Raw genomic sequence first — 26,385 nt, 5'->3', positions numbered from 1 at the left:
TCTTTTAAATCCATGTAGGTGAGGGAGTAGGTTTGAAGTGCGTCTCCTGGCCACGGTCCTGCAAGAGGGTTTGGGACATTCTTTTGGGATAGATCAAGCAATAAACACATTTTCATCATGGCAACGACTGTAATGAGGTCACTGTTGAAGAAAGGGGTAAGAACTCATATTATAATGCTTTACCCAAGAGTTAATGAAGACACTAACAGCTTTCGAAAGCACAGGAGGCTGCTGAGGGGAGGACAGCTCATAATAATGGCCAATGGAAACCATGTGTTTGATGTATTTGATACTGTTCCAGCCATTAGCACAACCCTGACCTACCCAATTAAAGTGCCACCAACCTCCCGTGTTCAAAATGTTTCACATTGTTTACAAATTGATAGATGCCATATGGCTTGGCTCTTGTCTTGTTCTCAACTATTCTCCGGGTCACTAAATTTAAGGAACAATTCCTCCTTAGACTCCTGCTCTTTGTATGGGGAAAAAGTATGTGCTTATCACATGCAGCTGCCTGTCAAGCTTTGTGCAGCTCTATGACTCCCATGTGTGCTCTCCAGCTACATTGTTTAATTGATACATTTTGGGCTTTTAGTAATCCCTCCAACAATCACTGTAAAATTGATCCCCAGGTACACCTTCATGGCCCAGTTGCACTTCAATGATATTTGGGATTGCCATAGTTGTACATTAATCTTCCGTCCTAACAGAAGGCCTGGAAGTAGGTAGTAGGCCTTTGATTCTAATGCTATATAGCTGACATTTGATATGATACTATTCACAATAAATGCATGAACTCGTGGATTAATTATTCTTTACAGCTAACCACTTGCTTCCTCTCAGCAGGTACCTCTTCAGGTCAGGCACATGTGTTACTCCTCCTCAGTGGTTAGTAATAACAGTTTAATAATAGACTTTAATTATGGTGGCTGTATATGACTACAAACAGATTACCACTAGAGGATTAACTGTCACACAGATCTGTATTTCTGATGGAAATTGAACATGTTAAAAATTGTCTCCCCGCAGCCCACCACAAAGTTGTTTATTAATGGGAAGTTCGTTGAATCCAAGACTTCAGAATGGTTAGATATTCACAATCCGGTAAGTAACTAGGCTTTAAAGAGCTCAAATATAGTTTACCTAAATTAAATTGTGTTACCCATTGTATTTGATTAGTTGATGCACAGAATAATGCACAAACAACACCTTGGATGGGCATGCACTGCTACATTAAGGTCAACTTAGCTGGTTAATCAGTTACCTGAGTTTTGACCAGTTTATCCAGTTTCTGCACAAAATTGTCAGCAATGCAAAGGTTATAGGTCCATTACTATTATGTAAAAGAAAAAGAGCTAGACTTTTATGAGACTTTTATGAGTATACATATACAGTACCAGTCAAAAGGACACACCTTCAAGGGTCTTTCTTTAGTTTTACTATTTTACTATATATACATTGTAGATTAATAGTGAAGACATCAAAACTATGAAATAACACATATGGAATCATGTAGTAACCAAAAAAGTGTTAAACAAATAAACAAATATTTGATATTTTATATTCTTCAAAGTAGCCACCCTTTGTCTTGATGACAGCTTTGCACACTCTTGGCATTCTCTCAACCAGCTTCATGAGGAAGGCTTTTCCAACAGTCTTGAAGACGTTCACACATGCTGAACACTTGTTGGCTGCTTTTCCTTCACTCTGCAGTCCAACTCATCCCAAACCATCTCAATTGGGTTGAGGTTGGGTGATTGTGGAGGCCAGGTCATCTAATGCAGCACTCCATCAAACTCCTTCTTGGTCAGATAGCCCTTACACAGCCTGGAGGTGTGTTGGGTCATTGTCCTGTTGAAAAACAAATGATAGTCCCACTAAGCACAAAACAGATGGGATGGTGTATCGCTGCAGAATGCTGTAGGAGCCATGCTGGTTAAGTGTACCTTGAATTGTAAATCAATCACAGACAGTGTCACCAGCAAAGCACCCCCACACCATCATACCTCCTCCTCCATGCTTCATGGTGGGAACCACACATGCAGAGATCATCCATTCACCTACTCTGCATCTCACAAAGACACAGCGGTTGGAACCAAAAATCTCAAATTTGAACTCATCAGACCAAAGGACAAATTTCCACCAGTCTAATGTCCATTGCTTGTGTTTCTTGGCCCAAGCAAGTCTCTTCTTATTATTGGTGTCCTTTAGGAGTGGTTTCTTTGCAGCAATTCGACCATGAATGCCTGATTCATGCAGTCTCTGAACAGTTGATGTTGAGATGTGTCTGTTACTTCCACTCTGTGAATTATTTATTTGGGCTGCAATCGGAGGTGCAGTTAACTCTAATGAACTTATCCTCTGCAGCAGAGGTAACTTTGGGTCTTCCTTTCCTGTACTGAGAGCCAGTTTCATCATAGCGCTTTGATGGTTTTTGCGACTGCACTTGAAGAAACTTTAAAGGTTCTTGAAATTATCCGGATTGACTGACCTTCATGTCTTAAAGTAATGATGGACTGTAATTTCTCTTTGCTTATTTGAGCTGTACTTGCCATAATGTGGACTTGGTCATTTACTAAATAGGGCTATCTTCTGTATACCACCCCTACATTGTCACAATACAACTGATTGGCTCAAACGCATTAAGAAGGAAAGAAATTACTCAAATGAACTTTTAACAAGGCACACCTGTTAACTGAAATGCATTCCAGGTGACCACCACATGAAGCTGGTTGAGAGAATACCAAGCGTCTGCAAAGCTGTCATCAAGGCAACGGGTGGCTACTTTGAAGTCTCAAATAAAAATGTTTCTTGATTACTATATGATTTTACACTTTCTTGATTACTATGTGTTATTCTACAATGTAGAAAATAGTAAAAATAAAGAAAAACCCTTGAATGAGTAGGTGTATCAACTTTTGACTGGTACTGTAGGTGTGCAATAAATTGGTGTGCTGTTTTCTTGAGATCTATCTCAAGTTGTTATAATTCTCAAGAATGCTTTTGCATGAATGTTCAAAGGTCAGTTAGCTGGCACTTTGCTCCTTCGGCCTTCCTTTGCTTTCAGTTTACTCATATCATCGGGATTTAGAATGAGATTAATGCTCTCTTAAGAGTCAAAGACATTGCAATATTTTTGATGAAATGGCCCGATCTGATGGTTTTGTCAGTGTGTGTCAGATCATAATGTGTTGAAGTTATCTGCTCAAGCTGAGCACACTTCATACCAATCAAATATTTTTTTTTATAATCAGGTTACAGTTCACCTATTAATGTGTTATTCCCTCTAACTGTTACAGGCCACCAACGAGGTGATAGCCCGCGTCCCCAAGGCTACACAGGAAGAGATGCTGGCTGCTGTGGACTCCTGCTCACAGTCCTACCACACCTGGTCTGAAACCTCCATCTTGGCACGCCAACAGATCTTTCTGCGCTATCAGCAGCTTATCAAGGACAACATTGTAAGTCTGTAGCAGGGACAAGAATTTGTTGTATATATGGTACAATACCGCTAGAAGCAAAGGTCAAATCTCATAATTCTCCATTACACGTTTAACATCATGTACTTTTGGTTGCACATTTTTGTTTCTGTCATGTTTTGGGGTTCAAAGACCGCCTCTGTATGCCATGTCATTTTAATATTTTGTACCATACAAATTCAGCATGGATTTGATTAATATGAACCCTACTCTCAATGGCACACTTTCAGGCATGATAGATACTAGTTCCTTAGGGGATAAGAAAGAAGAAACACCACAATGCCTCCATACTATTCCTATGTTGTAAATAATATTTGTTGGTCTGTGGTGTGTAATGAGGAGCAAACAGACGTTGAACGTGATACATTTATGAAATTGCTTATCCCAGTTACTAATAAGCATGACGCATGCACCCATTAATTAAGAAAATGACTGTAAAAACTGTTAAATCCCCATGGATTGATGAGGAATTGAGAAATTGTATGGTTGAGAGAGATGAGGCAAAATGAATGGCAAATAAGTCTGGCTGCACAACCGATTGGCAAACGTACTGCAAATTGAGCAATCATGGGACTAAACTGAATAAAAATAAGAAAAACCTACACTATGAAACAAAGATAAATTACATAAACAATGATAGTAAAAAGCTTTGGAGCACCTTAAATGACATTTTGGGAAATAAAGGCAAACTCAGCTCCATCATTCATTGAATCAGATGACTCATTCATCACATAACCAACTGATATTGCCAACTACTTTAATACTTTTTTTAATTGGCAAGATTAACAAACTTAGGGATGACATGCCAGCAACAAACGCTGACACTACACATCCAAGTATATCTGACCAAATTATGAAAGAAAGGCATTGTCATTTTGAATTCCGTAATGTAATGTTTAATGGAAGAGGTGAAAAAATTATTGTTGTCTATCAACAATGACAAGCTACCGGACTCTGACAACTTGGATGGAAAATTACCGAGGATAATAGTGTACGATATTGCCACTCCTATTTGCCATATCTTCAATTTAAGCCTGATAGAAAGTGTGTGCCCTCAGGTCTGGAGGGAAGCGAAAGTCATTCCGCTAACCAATCAGTCAGTTACCAACCCTTAGTAAAGTTTAGGAAAAAATTGTGTTTGACCAGATACAATGCTATTTTACAGTAAACAAATTGACAACAGACTTTCAGCATACTTATAGGGAAGGACATTCAACAAGCACAGCACTTACACAAATGACTGATGATAGGCTGAGAGAAATTGATAATAAAAAGATTGGGGCCTGTTTTGTTAGACTTCAGTGTGGCTTTTGACATTATTGATCATAGTCTGCTGCTGGAAAAACTTATGTGTTATGGCTTTACACCCCCTGCTATATTGTGGATAAAGAGTTACCTGTCTAACAGAACACAGAGGGTGTTCTTTAATGGAAGCTTCTCCAACATAATCCAGGTAGAATCAGGAATTCCCCAGGGCAGCTGTCTAGGCCCTTAACTTTTTAAAAATCTTTACAAAGTATATGTCACTGGCTTTAAGTAAAGCCAGTGACATATCTATATATAAGGATGACTCAACACTATACACGTCATCTACTACAGCGCCTGAAATGACTGCAACACTTAACAAAGAGCTGCAGTTAGTTTCAGAATGGGTGGCAAGGAATAAGTTAGTCCTAAATATTTCAAAAACTAAAATCATTATATTTGGGACAAATCATTCACTAAGCCCTAAACCTTAACTAAATCATGTAATAAATCATGTGGAAATTGAGCAAATCATTCACTAAACCCTAAACATCAACTAATTCTTGTAATAAATCACGCTTACTTCAGTTGCCAGCTGTACAGTGTTTTCTCTAAAACATTGGCGTGGCTGGCTTCGGGTTAAGTAGTGTGTCAAGAAGCAGTGCGGATTGGCAGGGTTGTTTTTCGGAGGATGCATGGCCTCTCCCGGGTCCAGCGATGGGACAAGAATGTAACTACCAATTGGGGAGAAAAAGGGGTGAAAAGAACAACAACAAAAAAGTAGCTAAGATGGGGAGAAGTCCGTCCATAATAAAGCGCTGCTCTTCCTGTGAACAGTAGTCCAGAACAGTAGAACAGTAGTCCCACAAAATTGCAATTGGCACAAAACAAGGCAGCACGGCTGGCCCTTGGATGTACACAGAGAGCAAACATTAATAATATGCATGTCAATCTCTCCTGGCTCAAAGTGGAGGAGAGATTGACTTCATCACTACTTGTATTTGTGACAGGTATTGACATGTTGAAAGCACAGAGCTGTCTGTTTTAAATGACTAGCACACAGCTCAGACACCCATGCATACCCCACAAGACATGTCACCAGAGATCTCTTCACAGTCCTCAAGTCCAGAACAGACTATGGGAAAAGTCTGTCAGATTTAAATAACAGATAAAACTACACTTTATTTAACAGTGAGGACTGTTAAGCAACACAAACATAGGCGCAGACACATGCATACACACACACACGATAACATACATACATATACACATATACATTCACATGGATTTTGTGTTGTTGATATGTAGTGGTGGAGTAGGGGACTGAGGCCACACACTTAGTGTATTGTGAAATCTGTTATGAATGTATTGTAATGTTTTTTAAATTGTATAACTGCCTTAATTTTGCTGGACCCTGGGAAGAGTAGGGGATGGGGATCCATAATAAATACAAATGCAAATAAATACAAAATACTATTTATTTACAGCAGCTGTTGCTTAGCTTGATTTACTCAATTTAAATTGAACGAACTGATTTGAAGTGTGTGTGTGTGGCTCATGGTGTGTGTGTCTTGTGTTCCAGAAAGAGCTTGCCAGGAGCATTACTCTGGAGCAGGGCAAGACCCTGGCAGATGCAGAGGGGGATGTGTTCAGAGGATTGCGTATGTCTCACGTGCACTGGCTTTTCCAAAGGGCAATATTTAGAGACATGTTTTATTAGCCTCTTTTAATACTTGTTGCAGCCAAGAAAATGGTTAATCAGAGCATTATTTCAGCGTCTAGGTCATTAGTATAAAAAGCCCTTTGGTCTGTCACTTATGTGACTCAGTCTCCATATGAGGGATAGTCACACACATTCTGTGACTGACCTAGTGTTCTCTGTACCTGAATGACACCGACTGTCTCCTCTCCAGAGGTGGTGGAGCACACATGCAGCATCACCTCCCTGATGCTGGGGGAGACTCTGCCCTCCATCACACAAGACATGGACACCTACACCTACCGCCTGCCCATCGGGGTGTGTGCCGGCATCGCCCCCTTCAACTTCCCCGCCATGATCCCTCTGTGGATGTTCCCCATGGGCATGGTGTGTGGCAACACCTACCTGCTGAAGCCCTCAGAGCGGGTGCCAGCCTGCACCATGCTGTTGGCCAAGATGCTGCAGGATGCTGGGATGCCAGACGGGACCCTGAACATCATCCATGGCCAGCACGACGGTAAGATAAAAGCTAAATGTCCCATCACCTGCTGATCTCTAAGCTATATCTGGAGACATTGGTGCTGTGATGTGAATCATTGAATTATCATTGTGTCTCTATGCTATGATTCACATTCATTTACAGTGTGATGAGATAATGGAGAGATTATGGATGGCCTGTCAGTGCTCTATGCAAAATTAATCCCTGCCCCACTCTTTCCCAGCTGTCAACTTCATCTGTGATCATCCGGCCATCAAGGCTATCAGCTTTGTGGGCTCTAACCAAGCCGGAGAGTACATCTATGAGAGGGGATCTAAAAATGGCAAGAGAGTACAGTCCAACATGGTGAGTTTGTGCTATTAATGAACAGAGGGTGGCGGTGTTGGCTTAAAAACTATTGTTGAACGTTATCCTCTTTGTTTCTCTTTTCTACCATGGCTGATTAGCTGTACAGATGAAACAGGGATTCAAATCCAGAGAGCCCAGACACTTTGTGGAAAATATTGAGTGGAAATGTGTAATTTATCTTATTTGACACATACCCACAATAATGATCTACAAATGAAGTGCATTTATGTAATATAAAGCACTTACAATATTGTACTTTTATTGTTTGTTCACTAAAGTTCTTTAAGAGGATAAACTTTCGAGACCATCTCTGATCTAATTTGCATGCAACCACATTGAAGGCATGGTGTGAAGCCTTGATCAGACCGACAGCGTCGTTGCATCAATGCTGCATAATACATTTTGCAGTCAAACTTTTTCCATTATGTAATCATTTAAACTGGATATGTGTGCAACAAAAAAACATTCACCTTTTGCTACTATTTCTGTCAAGTCTATGCATACAATTTGATGCAAACGTTGGATATATCCAAAGTATGCACCACACAGAACTCACTGCAACTGCCTCTGCAATGCAGCGTTCCATTGGAAATGAATGTACTTTGGTGTACCAAAATGCAATGAAGTTGTCGGTTTGATCTGGTATTCGGATCAAGGGACAGAAGGCTAAACGATTCCCACCCTTATGCTCTGCTGTAGGGAGCAAAGAACCATGGTGTGGTGATGCCTGATGCAAATAAGGAGACCACTCTGAACCAGCTGGTGGGTGCAGCTTTCGGGGCAGCAGGGCAGCGCTGCATGGCCCTCTCCACGGCCATCCTGGTGGGCGAGGCCCACAGCTGGCTGCCTGAACTGGTGGATCGTGCAAAAGCTCTGCGAGTTAATGCAGGTATCCCAACCTCTCACCCGGCCCGCAACTCCCGCCCTATCCATTCCTAAGGAGCCCTCTGCTCACTCTCTTGAGGCCACCCACGAGCCCTAACCACACCTCTCGCTCTACCATAACTTCAGATGGGGCTGAACTGGGAGAGAGGGCTTGTTGAGTCACTCATGCTGCAAATTTGCGGCAACATTTACGGCCGAAGCTTAAGAGTAGCTCAGAGCATCAAGTCTTTGAGAAGGGAAGTTGATGGGGAGGAGAAGAATGAATGATTCCCCTTATTTGCAGTCATAAACACTCTAATTTGTGTGGCTGCACAGGAAACACCTAAACAGCCATTTTAGAGGGAGTGCCTTTGGGGGCCCCTCGCCATGGCTGGGCTTTTGAGTTGTGTGTGTCTGCGGGTGAAGGGGTATTTGTGTGTACATGTGTGGCTGTGAGGGAGAATTCTCAATGCAGGTTCTTTTTCGGGAACCCTCTCAGGGGACCAGGCAGGTGTGGATGTGGGGCCCCTGATCTCCCCTCAGGCCAAGGAAAGGGTCAACAGCCTGATTCAGAGTGGGGTGGACGAGGGAGCTCAGCTGCTGCTCGATGGCAGGAATGTCAAAGTCCAGGGCTATGAGAATGGCAACTTTGTGGGGCCCACCATCATTTGCAATGTCACAGTAAGTGTGTTCATGCAGGTGACAAATATTCTAGTTGTACTGCCCAAAAGTATGCTGATCTTATTTTCTGACCATATCCTGAAATTCCATTTTGTCTCCTAGCCCCAGATGAAGTGCTATACTGAGGAGATCTTTGGGCCTGTGCTGGTTGTACTGGAGGCTGAATCCTTGGATGACGCCATCAGCCTTGTTAACAATAACCCTTATGGCAATGGCACAGCTATCTTCACCACCAACGGAGCCACAGCACGCAAATACACTCACAAGGTGGATGTAGGCCAGGTGAGTGTCTGTGGACCAATGTGTGTGTCCCTATTTCCTGGGAGAATGGAGGCATTCATACCCTCTACCGTGTCTATACCTTAAACAAGGAGGACATTGCACCTTTATTCTAAAACATTTACTCAACAACCATTATTTTCCATGGCAAATATAGGCTTATTTGCTTTTGCTCTAAACTGAACACTTCTGCCCCCCTCTTCCCTTCACCACCCATGTGGACTTCAAATAGCAAATATGTGCCTTTTTTTATCAAAACAGGGGGACATAGAAATACATTTTCCTAGTAGGATTACAGTATGGGAAATCTTAAATTAACTGCAAAAGGGATTCCTTTGGACCTGTTAAATGTTTCAGGCTTACAATGCCTTCAGAAAGTTTTCATACCCATTGACTTATTCTAAATTTTGTTGTTACAGCCTGAATTCAAAATGTTTTTAAAATTCACCTGTTTACAAACAATACCCCATAATGACAATGTGAAAACATGTTTTTAGAAATGTTTGCAAATGTATTAAATTAAATACAGAAATATCTAATTTACATAAGTATTTACACCCCCGAGTCAATACTTGAATCACCTTTGGCAGCAATTCTGGGTAAGTCTCTAAGAGCTTTGCACACCTGGATTGCACAATCTTTGCACATTATTTAAAAATTCTTCAAGCTCTGTCAAGTTGGTTGATCGTTGATAGACAGCCATTTTCAAGTCTTGCCATAGATTTTCAAGCCAATTTAGGTCAAAACTGTAACATTCAATGTCATCTTAGTAAGGAACTCCAGTGTGTATTTGACCTTGTGTCTTAGGTTATTGTCCTGCTGAAAGGTGCATTTGTCTCCCAGTGTCTGTTGGAAAGCAGACTGAACCAGGTTTTCCTCTAGGTTTTTGCCTGTGCTATGCTCTGTTCCATTTATTTGTGTCCTAAAAAAACTCACTAGTCCTTGCCGATGACAAGCATACCCATAACATGATGCAGCCACCACCATGCTTGAAAATAGGGAGAGTGGTACTCAGTGACGTGTTGGATTTGCCCCTAACATAACGTTTTGTATTCAGGACATATATTTATTCAATTTTTTATTTAACCTTTTTTTAAACTTCGCAAGTCAGTTAAAGAACTAATTCTTATTTACAATGATGACTTATAAAGTAAATTTCTTTGCCACATTTCTTTTGCAGTATTACTCTAGTGCCTCATTGTAAACAGCATGTTTTGGAATATTTTGTTCTGTACAGGCTTCCTTCTTTTCACTCTGTCATTTAGGTTAGTATTGTGGAGTAACTACTTTGTTGTTGATCTATCCTTGCTTTTCTCCTATCACAGCCATTAAACTCTGTAACTGTTTTAAAGTCACCATTGGCCTCATGGTGAAATCCCTGAGTGGTTTCTTTCTTCTTTGACATTATGGGGTATTGTGTGTAGGCCAGTAACAAATATCTCAGTTTATTCCATTTTAAATTCAGGCTGTAACACAACAAAATGTGGATAAAATCAAGAGGGTGTGAATACTTTACCTTGTCTGCGTGCCTCCGCTATGCCCTGTGTTTGCTGTTTTTTCCATCCCTCAGCCAAAAGGCTAGACTCCCATGTCCAAAATTACTCCTGCATTTTCAAACATTCTCAACCAACCATGAGTTTCCAGTGGACTTAAAAACAAACAAAAGTGGCCTCAAAAACAAAATGTTTTGTTTAGTTCTCCTGTGCCTCTTGCATGCAATGCTTTCAACACTGTGAACACAAGCAATGGTTTTCGGTTTGTTGTGACTCATTTTTCATGCATTGTTTGTTCTTCGAACTAGCATTTAGTACACCTTCTTCTCCCAGAATTACTCATTCAGTTCCTCTGAAGGGGTATTTGTTTCCAATGCGGTAATGGAAGTTTGTGTTTTGTAGATTGGGGTGAACGTTCCCATCCCTGTTCCTCTGCCCATGTTCTCCTTCACTGGCTCAAGAGGCTCCTTCAGAGGAGACACCAACTTCTACGGCAAACAAGTGAGTATCAGTTGACATAAGGTAACAAGGTGTTTGAAGACATACTGTAGTTAGTATGACTGGTCCTAATAAAGGGTTGTACTGCTGGGTAAAGTCCACATGAAGGTTGGGGCCTCTACACAGTGAGTTTATGTGGCTGACTGACGATGTAAAACACTCAGTCCTCTTAACTAGTGATGGCTGATCAAAGCCAATTGTCTTGAGTCCAAATTTTCAGCTTCATTTCATGTTATGTAATACGGTCATGATGCCATAGTTACAGAGCATCCTATTATAGATGTCTTCTCTGCTTTCTAAAGGGCATCCAGTTTTACACACAGATCAAAACTGTTACTTCACAATGGAAGGCCGAAGACTCAACCGTGAAAACCCCTGCAGTTTCCATGCCAACCATGGGACGCTAAAGGGTCTGGAGAAAGAACGTTCCCACTTCCCCATGTCTTTTTTGAAGCAAAATTTTAAAATACTGTGCTGTCCTGTCGCCATGAGTTGATAATTACCCATAGTCATTTTACAAGCCTTAATGTAGAATTTGTACCCAAGATGTGATATATTTTTTCAATGATATCTCAAGATTCATTCACTCATTGTGGATCAATAGTTTGGCTTCATCATTGAATGACAGTTCCTTTGTTAAATGAATGTTTCTACTAATTATGTGTCTGTGTATCTATGTTACGATTTTGGAAACAATGCAAATAACTGTGGAGCAGTTAAAACAGTGTAAAGTACTCACATCTTTTCTTTGTATGCAACATCTATGTTCAAAATATACTGCCTCACCAGCATTATGATGTTGATGAATGTGTAGCTGCCAAATGTGATGCCACTATTAATCATACATTCAGTGCATCTGAATGTTTGAGATGCGTTTTATGCACACTTGCTGTGGTGCAGTTATTCATGTATTTAATTTAGACCTGAACATGTTTGCATTTGAATAAAAAGCCATCAGTTTAAATTGAACCCTTTATCGTCCATCTGTCTCTGTCTCCTGTTTGCACCCTGTCTATCTAAGTTCAAGTAAGCTTTCAATTCATGACAATGAGAAAATACCATAGACACATTTTTCACATAACCATCCACATAATTCTGGAGACACTTCATATAGACCAGCACATTTCTCAGACCGACTAACACTGTACGGATAGGTCATGTGGTCTGGATATCCGGCAGGGTGCTGGGGTTCGAGGGCAGGTTGGACACAGGCGCCTGGGTGATGAAGGTTACATGGGATGTCTCCTCTGTAATTCTGCAAGACATGTCATTATGTAACAAACAAAAAAATCAACAAGGTCTGATAAATCACAATCAGGAATCTTTTTGTGTCTTACCCGGGGTCAATGTTGTTCTGGTTCCTCTCTGCGGACGCAGACAACGCCAAAGGTTGACTCAGTTTCCTGCTAAATAAGTTGCAGAGTTGCATCGAAATGCTGTACATTTTAAAAAGGCATGTTTTACCATACTGTGGCACCTGTTCTCTCTAACTGTTGACTGCAGAAAGGCCTTGTAAGGGTTACATCAGGTCATGATTCATACTCTACTGGGTTGCTGTAAATTCATCCTACGTTGCCAAATGATGTATGTTTGCAAGGCTAGAATCCAAGATAATGTTGACATTGCCATGAATGTACATCTCTGACCTCCAATACCCCCTTATACATTCAGATCCCCTGTCCTCAACTTGAAAATCATGTTGCCGGCGGTCCCCTGACCACAGGCGTTCAAAAACGAAATATGTGCATGAAGTGGGGCCAAGAGCCTGAAGGCAAATCTGCGTGGCCAGATGTTTGTTTTCAAGCACACGACTCTGTGGCCGGCCCTATTTTTACTATTGTGCCCAGACTCTTTCTTCATTCTTTTTAAGCCGCTGGACGGAAAAGAAAATTGGTTTAAACCTAACTGATGTTTTATGGTATCCTCTTTTGCTGAGAAAAGAGCTGTTTAAGACATTAAAAAGGAGTCACAAATAAAGGCCCTCTCCCAGACTGCAGCACAGCTCATGCTTCTGATGGTGTCACTGTGTTTTGTTCTCAACACTTTATTGCGCTAGGGGTTTCGTTTTCATGTTTAATGATTCCAATTTGATGGTATCATTCTAAACAGAACGCAGTAGAAATAGAAATGAGATAATAGGGAAGCTAACAATGAGCATGTCTGCTGGCAGACAACACAGGACCCACACAATGTAGTAGCTAGCTGTTACCTTGCTTTCTGTCCGTTCATTTTGGCAAACAGCAGTCTAAGCACTTTCTCCTTCTGCTCCCATGTGAGTTCAGAGATGTCAACCTTGTTGCTCTGTAGATTATTCCTGAAACACAAGTGTAGTGGAAAAATAGATTTCCAAGTAGGAACAGTTTCTACCATAGCAATGAGGAAATGTATGGTAAGTGGTGGTAAAGACTGCATGCAGGCCTTACCACTTCTCTGCCTCTTCCAGGTCGGTATAGACACTGTTGCTGCTGTGAGGGGTTTTGTGGAAGGTGCGGATGCGGGGGTACTCCTTCTTGCCTGACCGAGCCTCACTCATCCGCCTGCGGTAGGCCTCCAGGGCCTCCTGCCTGTACTGCAACCGGCTGGCCTGGATCTCTTGCTTCACCTGGCCCAAAGCCTCCTGAAAGAAGCACTCCAGCTCTGTGCGCTGCTCCACGATGCTGCGTGCCAGCCGCTTCACTCGCCCCATCTCCTTCTCCCTCATGGCCAGCACCTTCTGCAGCTTATCCAGCTCCACCTGGCCGGCCTGGGTGCTGACCAGGGCTCGGTTCTGCGTCTCCTCCTTGTCTCTCTCAAACTCCCCCACCATGAGCCCCAGGGCCTGCTCCAAGGTCCCCACCTTCCCCCTAAGCTCTGCTATCTCCTCATTCTGGGCCCTTACCTGGGACACATTCTCCTTCATCATCTGCTCACTGGTCTCCTAGGGGTGGAGAATATAGGAAGGATTGAGGGGTTAGTCTTAAAATAGGGTTGAGATTATAATGAAAATATACATAAGGCATTCTCCAAAGTAACGTAATTCATTAAAGACACTAAATGGCATGTTGATAAATGGATCATGTTTTGCGGGGCTTAACTGTCAAATGGAAGAAGGATTGAGAATGAAAGAATGATTGCCGAATGGAAGAATGATTGGAAGAAATACTGAGCTGGTGTGACTTCATAGTATCCTTGCTTTATCGACATAGTCAGGGATGAGATTATGGTATACTGTATTTATTTGCCTTAAAGAAACAGTGCAAAAAATGCTTTGGGGGGAAGCCAATGACTTGGAACCCAGAAGCCAGTGGAAACTCACCACACCTACCAACCACGAGATACTGGCTCATACTGTGGAGGTGAGGGGAAAGAGGGGCCGCAAGCAAAACAAACACGGGGTTACCAAAAATAAATAAAACAGGGGAAATACCATCTAAAATACTGTATGTCCACAGGAGATCTGCCACATAAATAAATACAATTTATTGGTTTTGTCCAGGCGCTGCCAGTACATGAAAATGCCCACTGCTCTGTTTGACATGCCATGGTACCAGTGTACCTTATGCAGTGCCAGGGAGGTGTTTTCCTCAGCCAATGACACAGTCATCTTCCTCAGGTCATCTACCTCCTTCATATGGCAGCTGAGTGCCTCGCTGAGACGAACGTTCTCCTTGAACACTGAGCGTGACGCATCATCCAACTGACTGTTAGTTTAGGAAACAAGGAATGCACAGTTTTTCATGTTAGGTGCCAAACTGAGGTATAACTGGCACTTCCACCTCTGTTATCTGTCAGTCTAAAGTAACTTCGACAACATAAAGGTGGTGCATTGGGTTTGGTGGCAGGATAGGGAGCGGTCTGGTGATGTAGTAGACGAGAGAAAATTATAAGTGACATTAAATTCCAAGCTTATAATGCTGGGAAGGATCTGGTTTTAATTTTCCTTTGAGTCACTCTCTCTTAGTCACCAAATTGAGACAAACTGGGTCAATGTCAGCTCTGTCTGAAAACACAGGTTACGTGCATTTCAACTTTATACATGGCCAAGGATTTAAGTCTACAATTGGCAAGTAATCGATGATAAATGCCACATTCAGTGTCAATGTTGAAGAGAGTTTATAGACCATAAAAGAACACAGAATTCAAAATATATCCCTAGTCTGTCCTCATATGGCTTTAGAACTAAACTCAGCAAAAAAAGAAATGTCCTCTCACTGTCAACTGCATTTATTTTCAGCATACTTAACATGTGCAAATATTTGTATGAACATAACAACTGAGACATAAACTGGACAAGTTCCACAGACATGTGACTAACATAAATGGAATAATGTGTCCCTGCCTGAACAAAGGGGGGGTCAAATCAAAAGTAACAGTCAGTATCTGGTGTGGCCACCAGCAGCATTAAGTACTGCAGTCCATCTCCTCCTCATGGACTGCACCAGATTTGCCAGTTCTTGCTGTGAGATTTAACCCACTCTTCCACCAAGGCACCCGCAAGTTCCTGGGCATTTCTGGTGGGGAATGGCCCTAGCCCTCACCCTCCGGTCCAACAGGTCCCAGACGTGCTCAATGGGATTGAGATCCGGGCTCTTCACTGGCCATAGCAGAACACTGACATTCCCGTCTTGCAGGAAATCACGCACAGAACGAGCAGTATGGCTGGTGGCATTGTCATGCTGGAGGGTCATGTCAGGATGAGCCTGCAGGAAGTGTACCACATGAGGGAGGAGGGTGTCTTCCCTGAGATTGCCTGCAATGACAACAAGCTCAGTCTGATGATGCTGTGACGCACCTCCCCAGACCATGACAGACCCTCCACCTCCAAATCGATCCCGCTCCAGAGTACAGGCCTCGGTGTAATGCTCATTCCTTCAATGATAAACCCGAATCCGACCATCACCCCTGGTGAGATAAAACAGTGACTCGTCAGTGAAGAGCACTTTTTGCCAGTCCTATCTGGTCCAGCGATGGTGGGTTTGTTCCCATGGGCAACGTTGTTGCCGGTGATGTCTGGTGAGGACATGCCTTATAACAGGCCTACAAGCCCTCAGTCCAGCCTCTCTCAGCCTATTGCGGACAGTCTGAGCACTGATGGAGGGATTGTGCGTTCTTGGTGTAACTCGGGCAGTTGTTGTTGCCATCCTGTACCTGTCCCGCATGTGTGATGTTCGGATGTACCGATCCTGTGCAGGTGTTTTTACACGTGGTGTGTCACTCTGAGAACGATCAGCTGTCTGTTCTGTCTCCCTGTAGCACGGTCTTAGGCGTCTCACAGTACGGACATTGCAATTTATTGCAGTCCTCATGCCTCATTGCAGCATGCCTAAGGCAAGTTCACGCAGTCGAGCAGAGCATCTTTCTTTTGGTGTTTTTCAGAGTCAGTAGAAAGGCCTCTTTAGTGTCCTAAGCTTTCATAACTGTGACCTTAACTGCCTACTGCCTGTAAGCTGCTAGTGTCTTAACGACCGTTCCACAGGTGCATGTTCATTAGTTGTTTATGGTTCATTGAACAAGCATGGGAAACAGTACTTAAACCCTTTACAATGATTATTCTTTGAAAGACAGGATCCTGAAAAAGGTACGTTTCTTTTTTTGCTGAGTTTATATAGCACAGAGGTCTTCCCCACACTCTGCTCCAAACCAGAACCCCCTTCCTGCAAGGCATTCTGGAACTGCTGAGGATGTCATCATTGGCTTAGGTGATATACACTACTAACTTGAAGAAGACAAACTGGTGTGGTCAAGATAATAACCTTGTTTTCCCTCACAAATGATGTATTTTGCCTATTTCTTTCCTTGACCTGAAGGTGCAGTTTGAAGAATAAAATTAGCATGTAATTGGTCAGCGGAGACACTCACACAATGGCTTCATTGTGGGCCCTCTCAGCCAGCTGGGCGATCCTCTGCTCGGCCTCTTTCTCTAGGCGAACCTGCAAGGGAACACACAGTACTCACTGTTTCTCTCCCGCCTCTCTATTGATCAGTTAGGCCTTTTACACCTGAACATATTTACCCATTTAATCCAATACTTTTTGATTAGCGCAATCCTAGTTTCCCCCAGGTTTATTTTACACCTCCTTGGAACTGTAAGTGCATGTACAAAATAATGTGTCAATTTGAAACTATCATCATACCTTTTCACTGAAGAATTTGTGCTCCATTCTAGCTAGGCTTTCCTTGTGCTCTCTGTCTGCAATGTACATGCTTTCTTTAATCTAGAAAGTAGAGAGTTGATGATCATTGATAGAACTGTGAACTACACAATCAAGAGTGGTACTTCAGGGTGTCAAGCATGATTTCTGTCCATGTTGTTCTCACACTATTGAGCTCCTGCTCCATCTGGGCTTTCTTTTTCCGAAACTCCTTGATAGTCTTCAGTTCACCCTGGATCATCCTGAACTCATTGGATCTCTTCTCAAACTTCTCCTCCAGCTCATTGATTTTAAGAGTGTATTCTGCAACCTGCAACAACCAATCATATACAGTTGAAGTCGGAAGTTTACATACACCTTGGCCAAATACAGTTAAACTCAGATTTTCACAATTCCTGACATTTAATCCTCGTAAAACTTCCCTGTCTTAGGTCAGTTAGGATCACCACTTTAATTTAAGAATGTGAAATGTCAGAATAATAGTAGAGAGAATGATTTATTTCAGCTTTTATTTCCTTCATCACATTCCCAGTGGGTCAGAAGTTTACATACACTCAATTAGTATTTGGTAGCATTGCCTTTAAACTGTTTAACTAGGTCAAACGTTTCGGGTAGCCTTCATCAAGCTTCCCACAATAAATTGGGTGAATTTTGGCCCATTCCTCCATGACAGAGCTGGTGTAACTGAGTCAGGTTTGTAGGCCTCCTTGCTCGCACACGCTTTTTCAGTTCTGGCCACAAATTTTCTATAGGATTAAGGTCAGGGCTTTGTGATGGCCACTCCAATACCTTGACTTTGTTGTCCTTAAGCAATTTTGATACAACTTTGGAAGTATGCTTGGGGTCATTGTCCATTTGGAAGACCCATTTGCGACCAAGCTTTAACTTCCTGACTGATGTCTTGAGATGTTGCTTCAATATATCCACAAAACCTTCCTACCTCATGATGCAATCTATTTTGGGAAGTGCACCAGCCCCTCCTGCAGCAAAGCACCCCAAAACATGATGCTGTCACCCCGTGCTTCACGGTTGGGATGGTGTTCTTTGGCTTGCAAGCCTCCCCTTTTTTCCTCCAAAAATAATGATGGTCATTATGGCCAAACAGTTCTATTTTTGTTTCATCAGACCAGAGGACATTTCTCCAAAAAGTATGATCTTTGTCCCCATGTGCAGTTGCAAACCATAGTCTGGCTTTTTTATGGCGGTTTTGGAGCAGTGGCTTCTTCCTTGCTGAACGGCCTTTCAGGTTATGTTGATATAAGACTTGTTTTACTGTGGATATAGATACATTTGTACCTGTTTCCTCCAGCATCTTGAATGAACCAGACTTGTGGAGGTCTACATTTGCTGTTGTTCTGGGATTGATTTGCACTTTTCGCACCAAAGTATGTTCATCTCTAGGAGACAGAATGCGTCTCCTTCATGAGCAGTATGATGGCTGCTTGGTCTCATGGTGTTTATACTTGCGTACTATTGTTTGTACAGATGAAAGTGGTACCTTCAGGCGTTTGGAAATTGCTCCCAAGGATGAACCAGACTTGTGGAGGTCTACAATTCTTTTTCTGAGGTCTTGGCTGATTTATTTTGATTTTCCCGTGATGTCTAGCAAAGAGGCACTGAGTTTGAAGGTAGGCCTTGAAATACATCCACATGTACACCTCCAATTGACTTAAATGATGTCAATTAGCCTATCAGAAGCTTCTAAAGCCATGACATCATTTTCGGGAATTTTCCAAGCTGTTTAAAGGCACATTCAACTTAGTGTGTGTAAACTTCTGACCCCCTGAAATTGTGATACAGTGAATTATAAGTGAAATAATCTGTCTGTAAACAATTGTTGGAAAAATTACTTGTGTCATGCACAAAGTAGATGTCCTATCCGACTTGCCAAAACTATAGTTTGTTAACAAGAAATTAGTGGAGTGGTTGAAAAACGAGTTTTAATAACTCCAACCCAAGTGTATGTAAACTTCCAACTTCAACTGTAGTTCCATATCTTGGATTTTGGAGACATAGAAAATAATGTAACTATATACAGCAGGTGTAAATAGTGTATACACCAATATTGTTAGCTACGTATACAATGAACATTTTGAGAATGTACACCATCTAAGTGTGTATCCACTTCATATTTGTATGTGACATGGCAGTCAGAAATAGAATCGATTCAGATTCCAGGAATAGGAGGAAAACAACCACTTATAATAGTTGGGAAGAAAATCAAAAAGTTCAGATGAAGTATGGCCTTTGCAACCCAACCCAACTTCAGGAACAGATCAGTCAGAGAGGCTGAAATCAGAGTTTAAGTGCTGCTATGTAACTGCTGCTAAGTACACAAGCTATTGAAGGCAAGCAAAACATGCACCTACAATCATGTATATAATGACACAATTATAGGTTACCAACCATTTGATTATAATGTTATGCCTAATTGATATTCTTTAGATAACTCTATAAATGCCATTCTATAAAATTACGACAGGGATTAATTAAATGATCAATAGCTTTCTTTAGAAAGCTCCCATTCCATCATCAAATGGCCAGAATTGTGCTTAAGTTTTGCTTATGGATGCATCTCTATTTTCTTTGCCTAATGCAGTGTTTAAATTGCAATGAAAATATGGCACTGATCCAGTGAAACTCTTGATGATATACACTGAGTGTACAAAACATTAAGAACACCTTCCTAATATTGACGTTGCATCCCCCCTTTTGCCCTCAGAACAGCCTCAATTAGTCAGGGCATGGACTCTACAAGGTGTTGAAAGCATTCCACATGGATGGTCCATGTTGACTCCAATGCTTCCTTCCCACAGTTGCGACAAGTTGTCTGGATGTCCTTTGGGTGGTGGACTACTCTTGATACACATGGGAAACTGATGAGCATGAAAAACCCAGCAGCATTGCAGTCCTTGACACAAACTGTTGTGCCTGGCACCTCCTACAAAACCCAGTTCAAAGGCACTTAAATCACCCTACGAATGGCACACATACAGTGCCTTGCGAATGTATTCGGCCCCCTTGAACTTTGCGACCTTTTGCCACATTTCAGGCTTCAAACATAAAGATATAAAACTGTATTTTTTTGTGAAGAATCAACAACAAGTGGGACACAATCATGAAGTGGAACGACATTTATTGAATATTTCAAACTTTTTTAACAAATCAAAAACTGAAGAATTGGGCGTGCAAAATTATTCAGCCCCTTTACTTTCAGTGCAGCAAACTCTCTCCAGAAGTTCAGTGAGGATCTCTGAATGATCCAATGTTGACCTAAATGACTAATGATGATAAATACAATCCACCTGTGTGTAATCAAGTCTCCGTATAAATGCACCTGCACTGTGATAGTCTCAGAGGTCCATTAAAAGCGCAGAGAGCATCATGAAGAACAAGGAACACACCAGTCAGGTCCGAGATACTGTTGTGAAGAAGTTTAAAGCCAGATTTGGATACAAAAAGATTTCCCAAGCTTTAAACATCCCAAGGAGCACTGTGCAAGCGATAATATTGAAATGGAAGGAGTATCAGACCACTGCAAATCTACCAAGACCTGGCCGTCCCTCTAAACTTTCAGCTCATACAAGGAGAAGACTGATCAGAGATGCAGCCAAGAGGCCCATGATCACTCTGGATGAACTGCAGAGATCTACAGCTGAGGTGGGAGACTCTGTCCATAGGACAACAATCAGTCGTATATTGCACAAATCTGGCCTTTATGGAAGAGTGGCAAGAAGAAAGCCATTTCTTAAAGATATTCATAAAAAGAGTCGTTTAAAGTTTGCCACAAGCCACCTGGGAGACACACCAAACATGTGGAAGAAGGTGCTCTGGTCAGATGAAACCAAAATTGAACTTTTTGGCAACAATGCAAAACGTTATGTTTGGCGTAAGAGCAATACAGTTCATCACCCTGAACACACCATCCCCACTGTCAAACATGGTGGTGGCAGCATCATGGTTTGGGCCTGCTTTTCTTCAGCAGGGACAGGGAAGATGGTTAAAATTGATGGGAAGATGGATGGAGCCAAATACAGGACCATTCTGGAAGAAAACCTGATGGAGTCTGCAAAAGACCTGAGACTGGGACGGAGATTTGTCTTCCAACAAGACAATGATCCAAAACATAAAGCAAAATCTACAATGGAATGGTTCAAAAATAAACATATCCAGGTGTTAGAATGGCCAAGTCAAAGTCCAGACCTGAATCCAATCGAGAATCTGTGGAAAGAACTGAAAACTGCTGTTCACAAATGCTCTCCATCCAACCTCACTGAGCTCGAGCTGTTTTAAAAGGAGGAATGGGAAAAAAATTCAGTCTCTCGATGTGCAAAACTGATAGAGACATACCCCAAGCGACTTACAGCTGTAATCGCAGCAAAAGGTGGCGCTACAAAGTATTAACTTAAGGGGGCTGAATAATTTTGCACGCCCAACTTTTCAGTTTTTGATTTGTTAAAAAGGTTTGAAATATCCAATAAATGTCGTTCCACTTCATGATTGTGTCCCACTTGTTGTTGATTCTTCACAAAAAAATACAGTTTTATATATTTATGTTTGAAGCCTGAAATGTGGCAAAAGGTCGCAAAGTTCAAGGGGGCCGAATACTTTCGCAAGGCACTGTACATAGTCCATGTTTCAATTGTCTCAAGGCTTAAAAATCCTTATTTAAGCTGTCTTCCCCATTCACCTACACTGATTGAAGTGGATTTAAAAAGTGACATCATTAAGGGATCATAGATTTCACCTGGAATCACCTGGTCAGTCTTTGTCATGGAAATAGCAGGTGTCCTTAATGTATTGTACACTCAGTGTAGTTGTTTGGTTGGTTGGCTGACTTTTTCCAACATTCAGACTCACATGTCAGACTACTTTGAGACAAAAGCCACTGCGCTCACGTTCTTTGAGTGCTTTTAATGCAATAGTTTCCATTAGCTAAGTCCATTTTCAAGATGAACCATTTTATCACTTCACAATGAGCAAAGGGAGTTGAGGGGCATGTCTTGAAATCACGTCTTTAGCTCAACCACAACAACATTTATATCCAGAATTAGTACTACATAGGCATATGTGACAGTACCATGCAAAATAGGGATTTTTTTAGTTGGTCCAGACCAAGATTATTTTATTTCTCAAAAGCTTATTGGGTCCTATTTTTACCACAGTGAAGTAAGAAATGGAGATGGAAAACAGCTGTTCGCCAAAGCAGCACATTTCTGCACATTTCCTTGTTGTTAAACCATTGCAACAGATTTTATTTTAATGTTTTACCTTTATTTAACTAGGCAAGTCAGTTAAGAACAAATTCTTATTTTCAATGACGGCCTAGGAACAGTGGGTTAACTGCCTGTTCAGGGGCAGAACGACAGGTTTGTACCTTGTCAGCTTGGGGATTTGAACTTGCAGTCCAACGCTCTAACCACTAGGCTACTCAATCAATGTGATGTATTTTTGTCTGTAGAGATCAACTGTCAAAATTAACACGTAAATAAAGTTGCACACCACCACAAACAATCCATATGACACATGAGGGATGGATAACTTAGGCTACAGTATATCAAAACTAGTTTGTATGTTCGAGACCATGTACATTTTAATTACGCTTTTTCTGTAGTTGTATGGCATTACCATATAACATAATTTTAGACCATATGGCTGGAAATGTAGGGTTTTGTTTCTTAGTTTGTTTTCTTTTTTCTATAAATTAGCATAGGGACTGCCTGATTAAAAACAACACTGTTGTTTAAACACAATACAGCACCTTTTTTTAGATGCTGTACATGACATCAGACAAACAATGTATACCCTTGAGGCTTGCAGGACAATGAATATGATTTAGATAGACTACAATGCTGGGCAGGGATGTCAGCATATTTAGTAAAACATGCTAATGTTCCTGGTCCGTTTCTGACCTGTTTTTGTAAACTGTCTAGTCACTCCCCGTTCTTTGAAATTATGGAAGACTTACTTGGAAGGTTACCCAAGTTTGTTCCTTCACAAAGACTAAATACTTACCAGTTGTTCATTTTCTTCAAGGGCTTGTTTTTTTTTACTTTGAAGTTGTCCCTCTAGCCTTGTAATCTGTAAAAAAATAAAATAATAATAATAATAATACAACGATACAATGCTAGTAAACCCCCCAAAGACACTAAATTATGGATATTATAAATATCTGTGGATAAAAGTTAACCTTTTCTTCTTTCTCAGCATCTTTCCTCCTCAAGAAGGCAATTATGTCAACTGTGTCCTTCTCTGCACGATACTGCTGGTTAGTGAGCTCTTCATTGGCTCGTGCCAACCTGCGGGTTGCTTCACGGTACTCCACGCGCGAGTGTTCAGTGACATCCAGCCTGGCTTCCCAAAGAGCAGCATTGGCCTTTGCCTTCTCAATGTCAGACTCTTTATCGGCTTTTGACTCATGTTTGCCTTCTTTTTTTCCTTTTCTAGACATACAATTTGGACAAAGAATTGTAGTAAATTAGATAGCTACACAAACAGTGCGTAAAACGAGCTACAGGTAGCTAACATGGCTAACGTTAGCCAATTCAAGCGATAACGACGCAAAGAAAAAATTATGTCTTACCCTTTACTTTTCTTTCCATTTTTTCCTTTCTTCTTGGGCATTGTTTCGAATACTACAATTTAACTGTTAAGAGTGAATGGGATACGTATAGGCTAGCTAGGTTAGCTTCACTTCAAGGCACTGGGGAAATCGTGTTTACAATTTTGTTACCATAGAAACGCGGTCATATGGCACTGGCTGTGTGTGGACATGCTCACTGCCTACGTCAAAATCACCTGTAACAGGTCTGTAAAATGTTATATGCAACAACAATAAACAAGTAATGTCATATGTGCACAGTATACACAACTATTCTAGCTCAATTTAACTGAGTATGCAATCACACTAAAACATATCCGAATTCAGTGCGTTCAAGACAACTGGGAACTCGGGAAGAAAACGAGCTCCGACTGGGAAAATAGTTTCAAGATCACTGACGGCATGATTTGGCTTTGTATTTCCCGAGTTCCCAGTTGTCCTGAACGCACCATCTACCACATGGACTCTTTTTTCGTAACGTTGTCAGGCAACCCATCTCTATAGAGCACTAACTAGTAAGGTTTTTTGATAAATGCTGAAAAGAAGTCATGTGACGTAGGAGCTCTAATACTTTTGGTCTATGCAATAATCTTTATCAGCTAACATAACTTTTTGTGAATTTTGAAGCATTTATTTAGTCAGAAAACGCACTTTTATTTAACTAGGCTAGCCGGTTAAGAAGAAATTATTATTTTCAATTATTCAGGGGCAGAACGACAGATGTTTACCTTGTCAGCGCGGGGATTCGATCTTGCAAGTCCACGCTCTAACCACTAGGCTAGGCTACCTGCCGCACATAGCCTAAATCACCTGAAGGCCTCATAATTCATAAAGGTCATGTTAACTGACTGATGTTATCTCATAGAACGTGTAAGATCTCCTAAACCTGTGTTAACCTCGGAACTTAGTTTTGGTGTTTATCCCAAAGCCCTATCTTTCTCTATTCATTGTCTGCATAGGAATGGCTGAACCAACCAGAGGTAACTAATTTCTATTTTTGAGGACTACAAACTGGCGAGCTCTACAATGGACTAACTAAAGGGAGCCTAACGTTACTCCTTATAGTCCTAAGTGTCTTGTTCCTTTATTGGCGAAATGGTTCTGGAAGCCAAAACAGCAAATTCTCCATCTAATCTTGAATTGATTCTCAATTGGTTCTAGAAACATAAATCCCTCTAATTTCATATCACATCAAAAACATTTCACAAATGTAAAATACACACTGTTTTAACTGGTTTAAACACAGTTGCAGCCAACTGTATTTTTGTCACATCTGTCTTCTTTTTACACATAGATGTTTGGAGAAGCAGTTAATTAGCACAGGTGGTCCACTCTGTCTTCTGTCTGTTTTCTGTGAACAAGCACTGCAACACGGAAATATGGAAATCCTAACCCTATAAAGGTGTGTATCACAGCAGGTTGGTGGCACCTTAATTGGGGAGAATGGGCTCGTGGTAATGACTGGAGTGGAATGGTATCAAATACGTCAAACACATGGTTTCCAGGTGTTTGATGCCATTCCATTTGCTCCGTTTCAGCCATTATTATGTGCTGTTCTCTCCTCAGCAGCCACTATTGTGTGTGAATTTAACCTTTTGTTTTTTCATTTTTCGCTGATGTGAAAGATAAGGTTCTTAGGGTTCGAAAACCATACCGCAAGCGTGTTAATGTTAAACTGAGCATCAGCTCTTAACAAAACACCCCCTTATAAAAAAACACCTTTGTCCAATGATTTATGTGTAATCTAATTGAACTGAGAGTCATAATTAAGGGACTAAGTTACACACCATAGAATTACATAATATACACTGAAAATATATATAAACTCAACATGTAAAGTTTTTGTCCCGTGTTTCATAAGCTGAAATAAAATATCTCAGATCTGTACTTCCCTGTTTACTTACCTGTTTGTGAGCATTTCTCCTTAGCCAAGATAATCCATCCACCTGACAGGTTTAGCATATCAAGAATCCCATTGAACAGCATGGACATTACACAAAGGCACCTTGCGCTGGGGATAATAAAAGGCCACTCTAAAATGTGCAGTTTTGTCACACAACACAATGCCATAGATGTCTCAAGTTTTGAGGGAGCGTACAATTGGCATGCTGACTGAAGAAATGTTCACCAGAGCTGTTGCCAGAGTATTGAATGCTCATTTCTCTACCATAAGCCACCTCCGTAATTTTAAAGAATTTGGCAGTATGTCCAACTGGCCTCACAACTGCAGACCACGTGTAACCATGCCAGTCTAGGACCTCCACTTCCGGCTTCTTCACGGGATCGTCGAGACCAGCCACCCGGACAGCTGATGAAACTGAGGAGTATTTCTGTCAGTAATGAACTCATTCTGATTGGCTGGGCCTAGCTCCCCAGTGGGTGAGCCTGGCTCCCAAGTAGGTGGGCATATGCCCTCCCAGGCCCACCCATGGCTGCACCCCTGCCCAGTCATGTGAAATCCATAGATTAGGGTCTAATGAATTTACGATGCATGCATAAACATCCCATCAACAGACCTTTGCATGAATATCAAGAAAGACGATCATTTTCTGCTTCTGGGAATATGTC

At 41.5% G+C, this 26,385-nt stretch overlaps 2 protein-coding genes across 4 annotated transcripts; one reads left to right on the top strand and one right to left on the bottom strand.

The window, feature by feature from the left end:
* The first annotated feature begins 13 nt into the window (after positions 1 to 13).
* Positions 14 to 12,054, top strand: aldh6a1 (aldehyde dehydrogenase 6 family, member A1). 2 transcript variants are annotated; one of them, XM_029688150.2, is made up of 12 exons: positions 14 to 156; positions 847 to 888; positions 1,030 to 1,104; positions 3,300 to 3,461; positions 6,307 to 6,385; positions 6,638 to 6,940; positions 7,146 to 7,267; positions 7,970 to 8,159; positions 8,634 to 8,815; positions 8,918 to 9,097; positions 10,990 to 11,088; positions 11,388 to 12,054. In XM_029688150.2, the coding sequence occupies exons 1-12, from the start codon at positions 118 to 120 to the stop codon at positions 11,490 to 11,492; spliced, it is 1,578 nt and encodes a 525-aa protein (XP_029544010.1). In that variant the 5' UTR covers positions 14 to 117; the 3' UTR covers positions 11,493 to 12,054. The 2 variants fall into 2 exon arrangements, with proteins under 2 accessions (XP_029544010.1, XP_029544009.1); XM_029688149.2 differs by having other exon boundaries at positions 844 to 888.
* On the bottom strand, positions 11,545 to 23,939 carry LOC115146213 (basal body-orientation factor 1). Of its 2 annotated transcripts, none has more exons than XM_029688151.2 (11): positions 23,800 to 23,939; positions 23,407 to 23,659; positions 23,232 to 23,297; positions 17,383 to 17,526; positions 17,199 to 17,279; positions 16,924 to 16,994; positions 14,621 to 14,765; positions 13,509 to 14,002; positions 13,295 to 13,399; positions 12,423 to 12,491; positions 11,545 to 12,340 (listed from the first exon to the last, which is right to left on the bottom strand). In XM_029688151.2, exons 1-11 carry the CDS (start codon positions 23,838 to 23,840, stop codon positions 12,241 to 12,243), a joined length of 1,569 nt encoding a protein of 522 aa, XP_029544011.1. In that variant the 5' UTR covers positions 23,841 to 23,939; the 3' UTR covers positions 11,545 to 12,240. The 2 variants fall into 2 exon arrangements, with proteins under 2 accessions (XP_029544011.1, XP_029544012.1); XM_029688152.2 differs by having other exon boundaries at positions 12,423 to 12,488.
* Positions 23,940 to 26,385: the final 2,446 nt, after the last annotated feature.

Source organism: Oncorhynchus nerka, linkage group LG18 (genome assembly GCF_034236695.1).
Source record: "Oncorhynchus nerka isolate Pitt River linkage group LG18, Oner_Uvic_2.0, whole genome shotgun sequence".
NCBI classification, from domain to species: domain Eukaryota; kingdom Metazoa; phylum Chordata; class Actinopteri; order Salmoniformes; family Salmonidae; genus Oncorhynchus; species Oncorhynchus nerka.
This window is presented reverse-complemented; position numbering and strand designations above follow the sequence as displayed.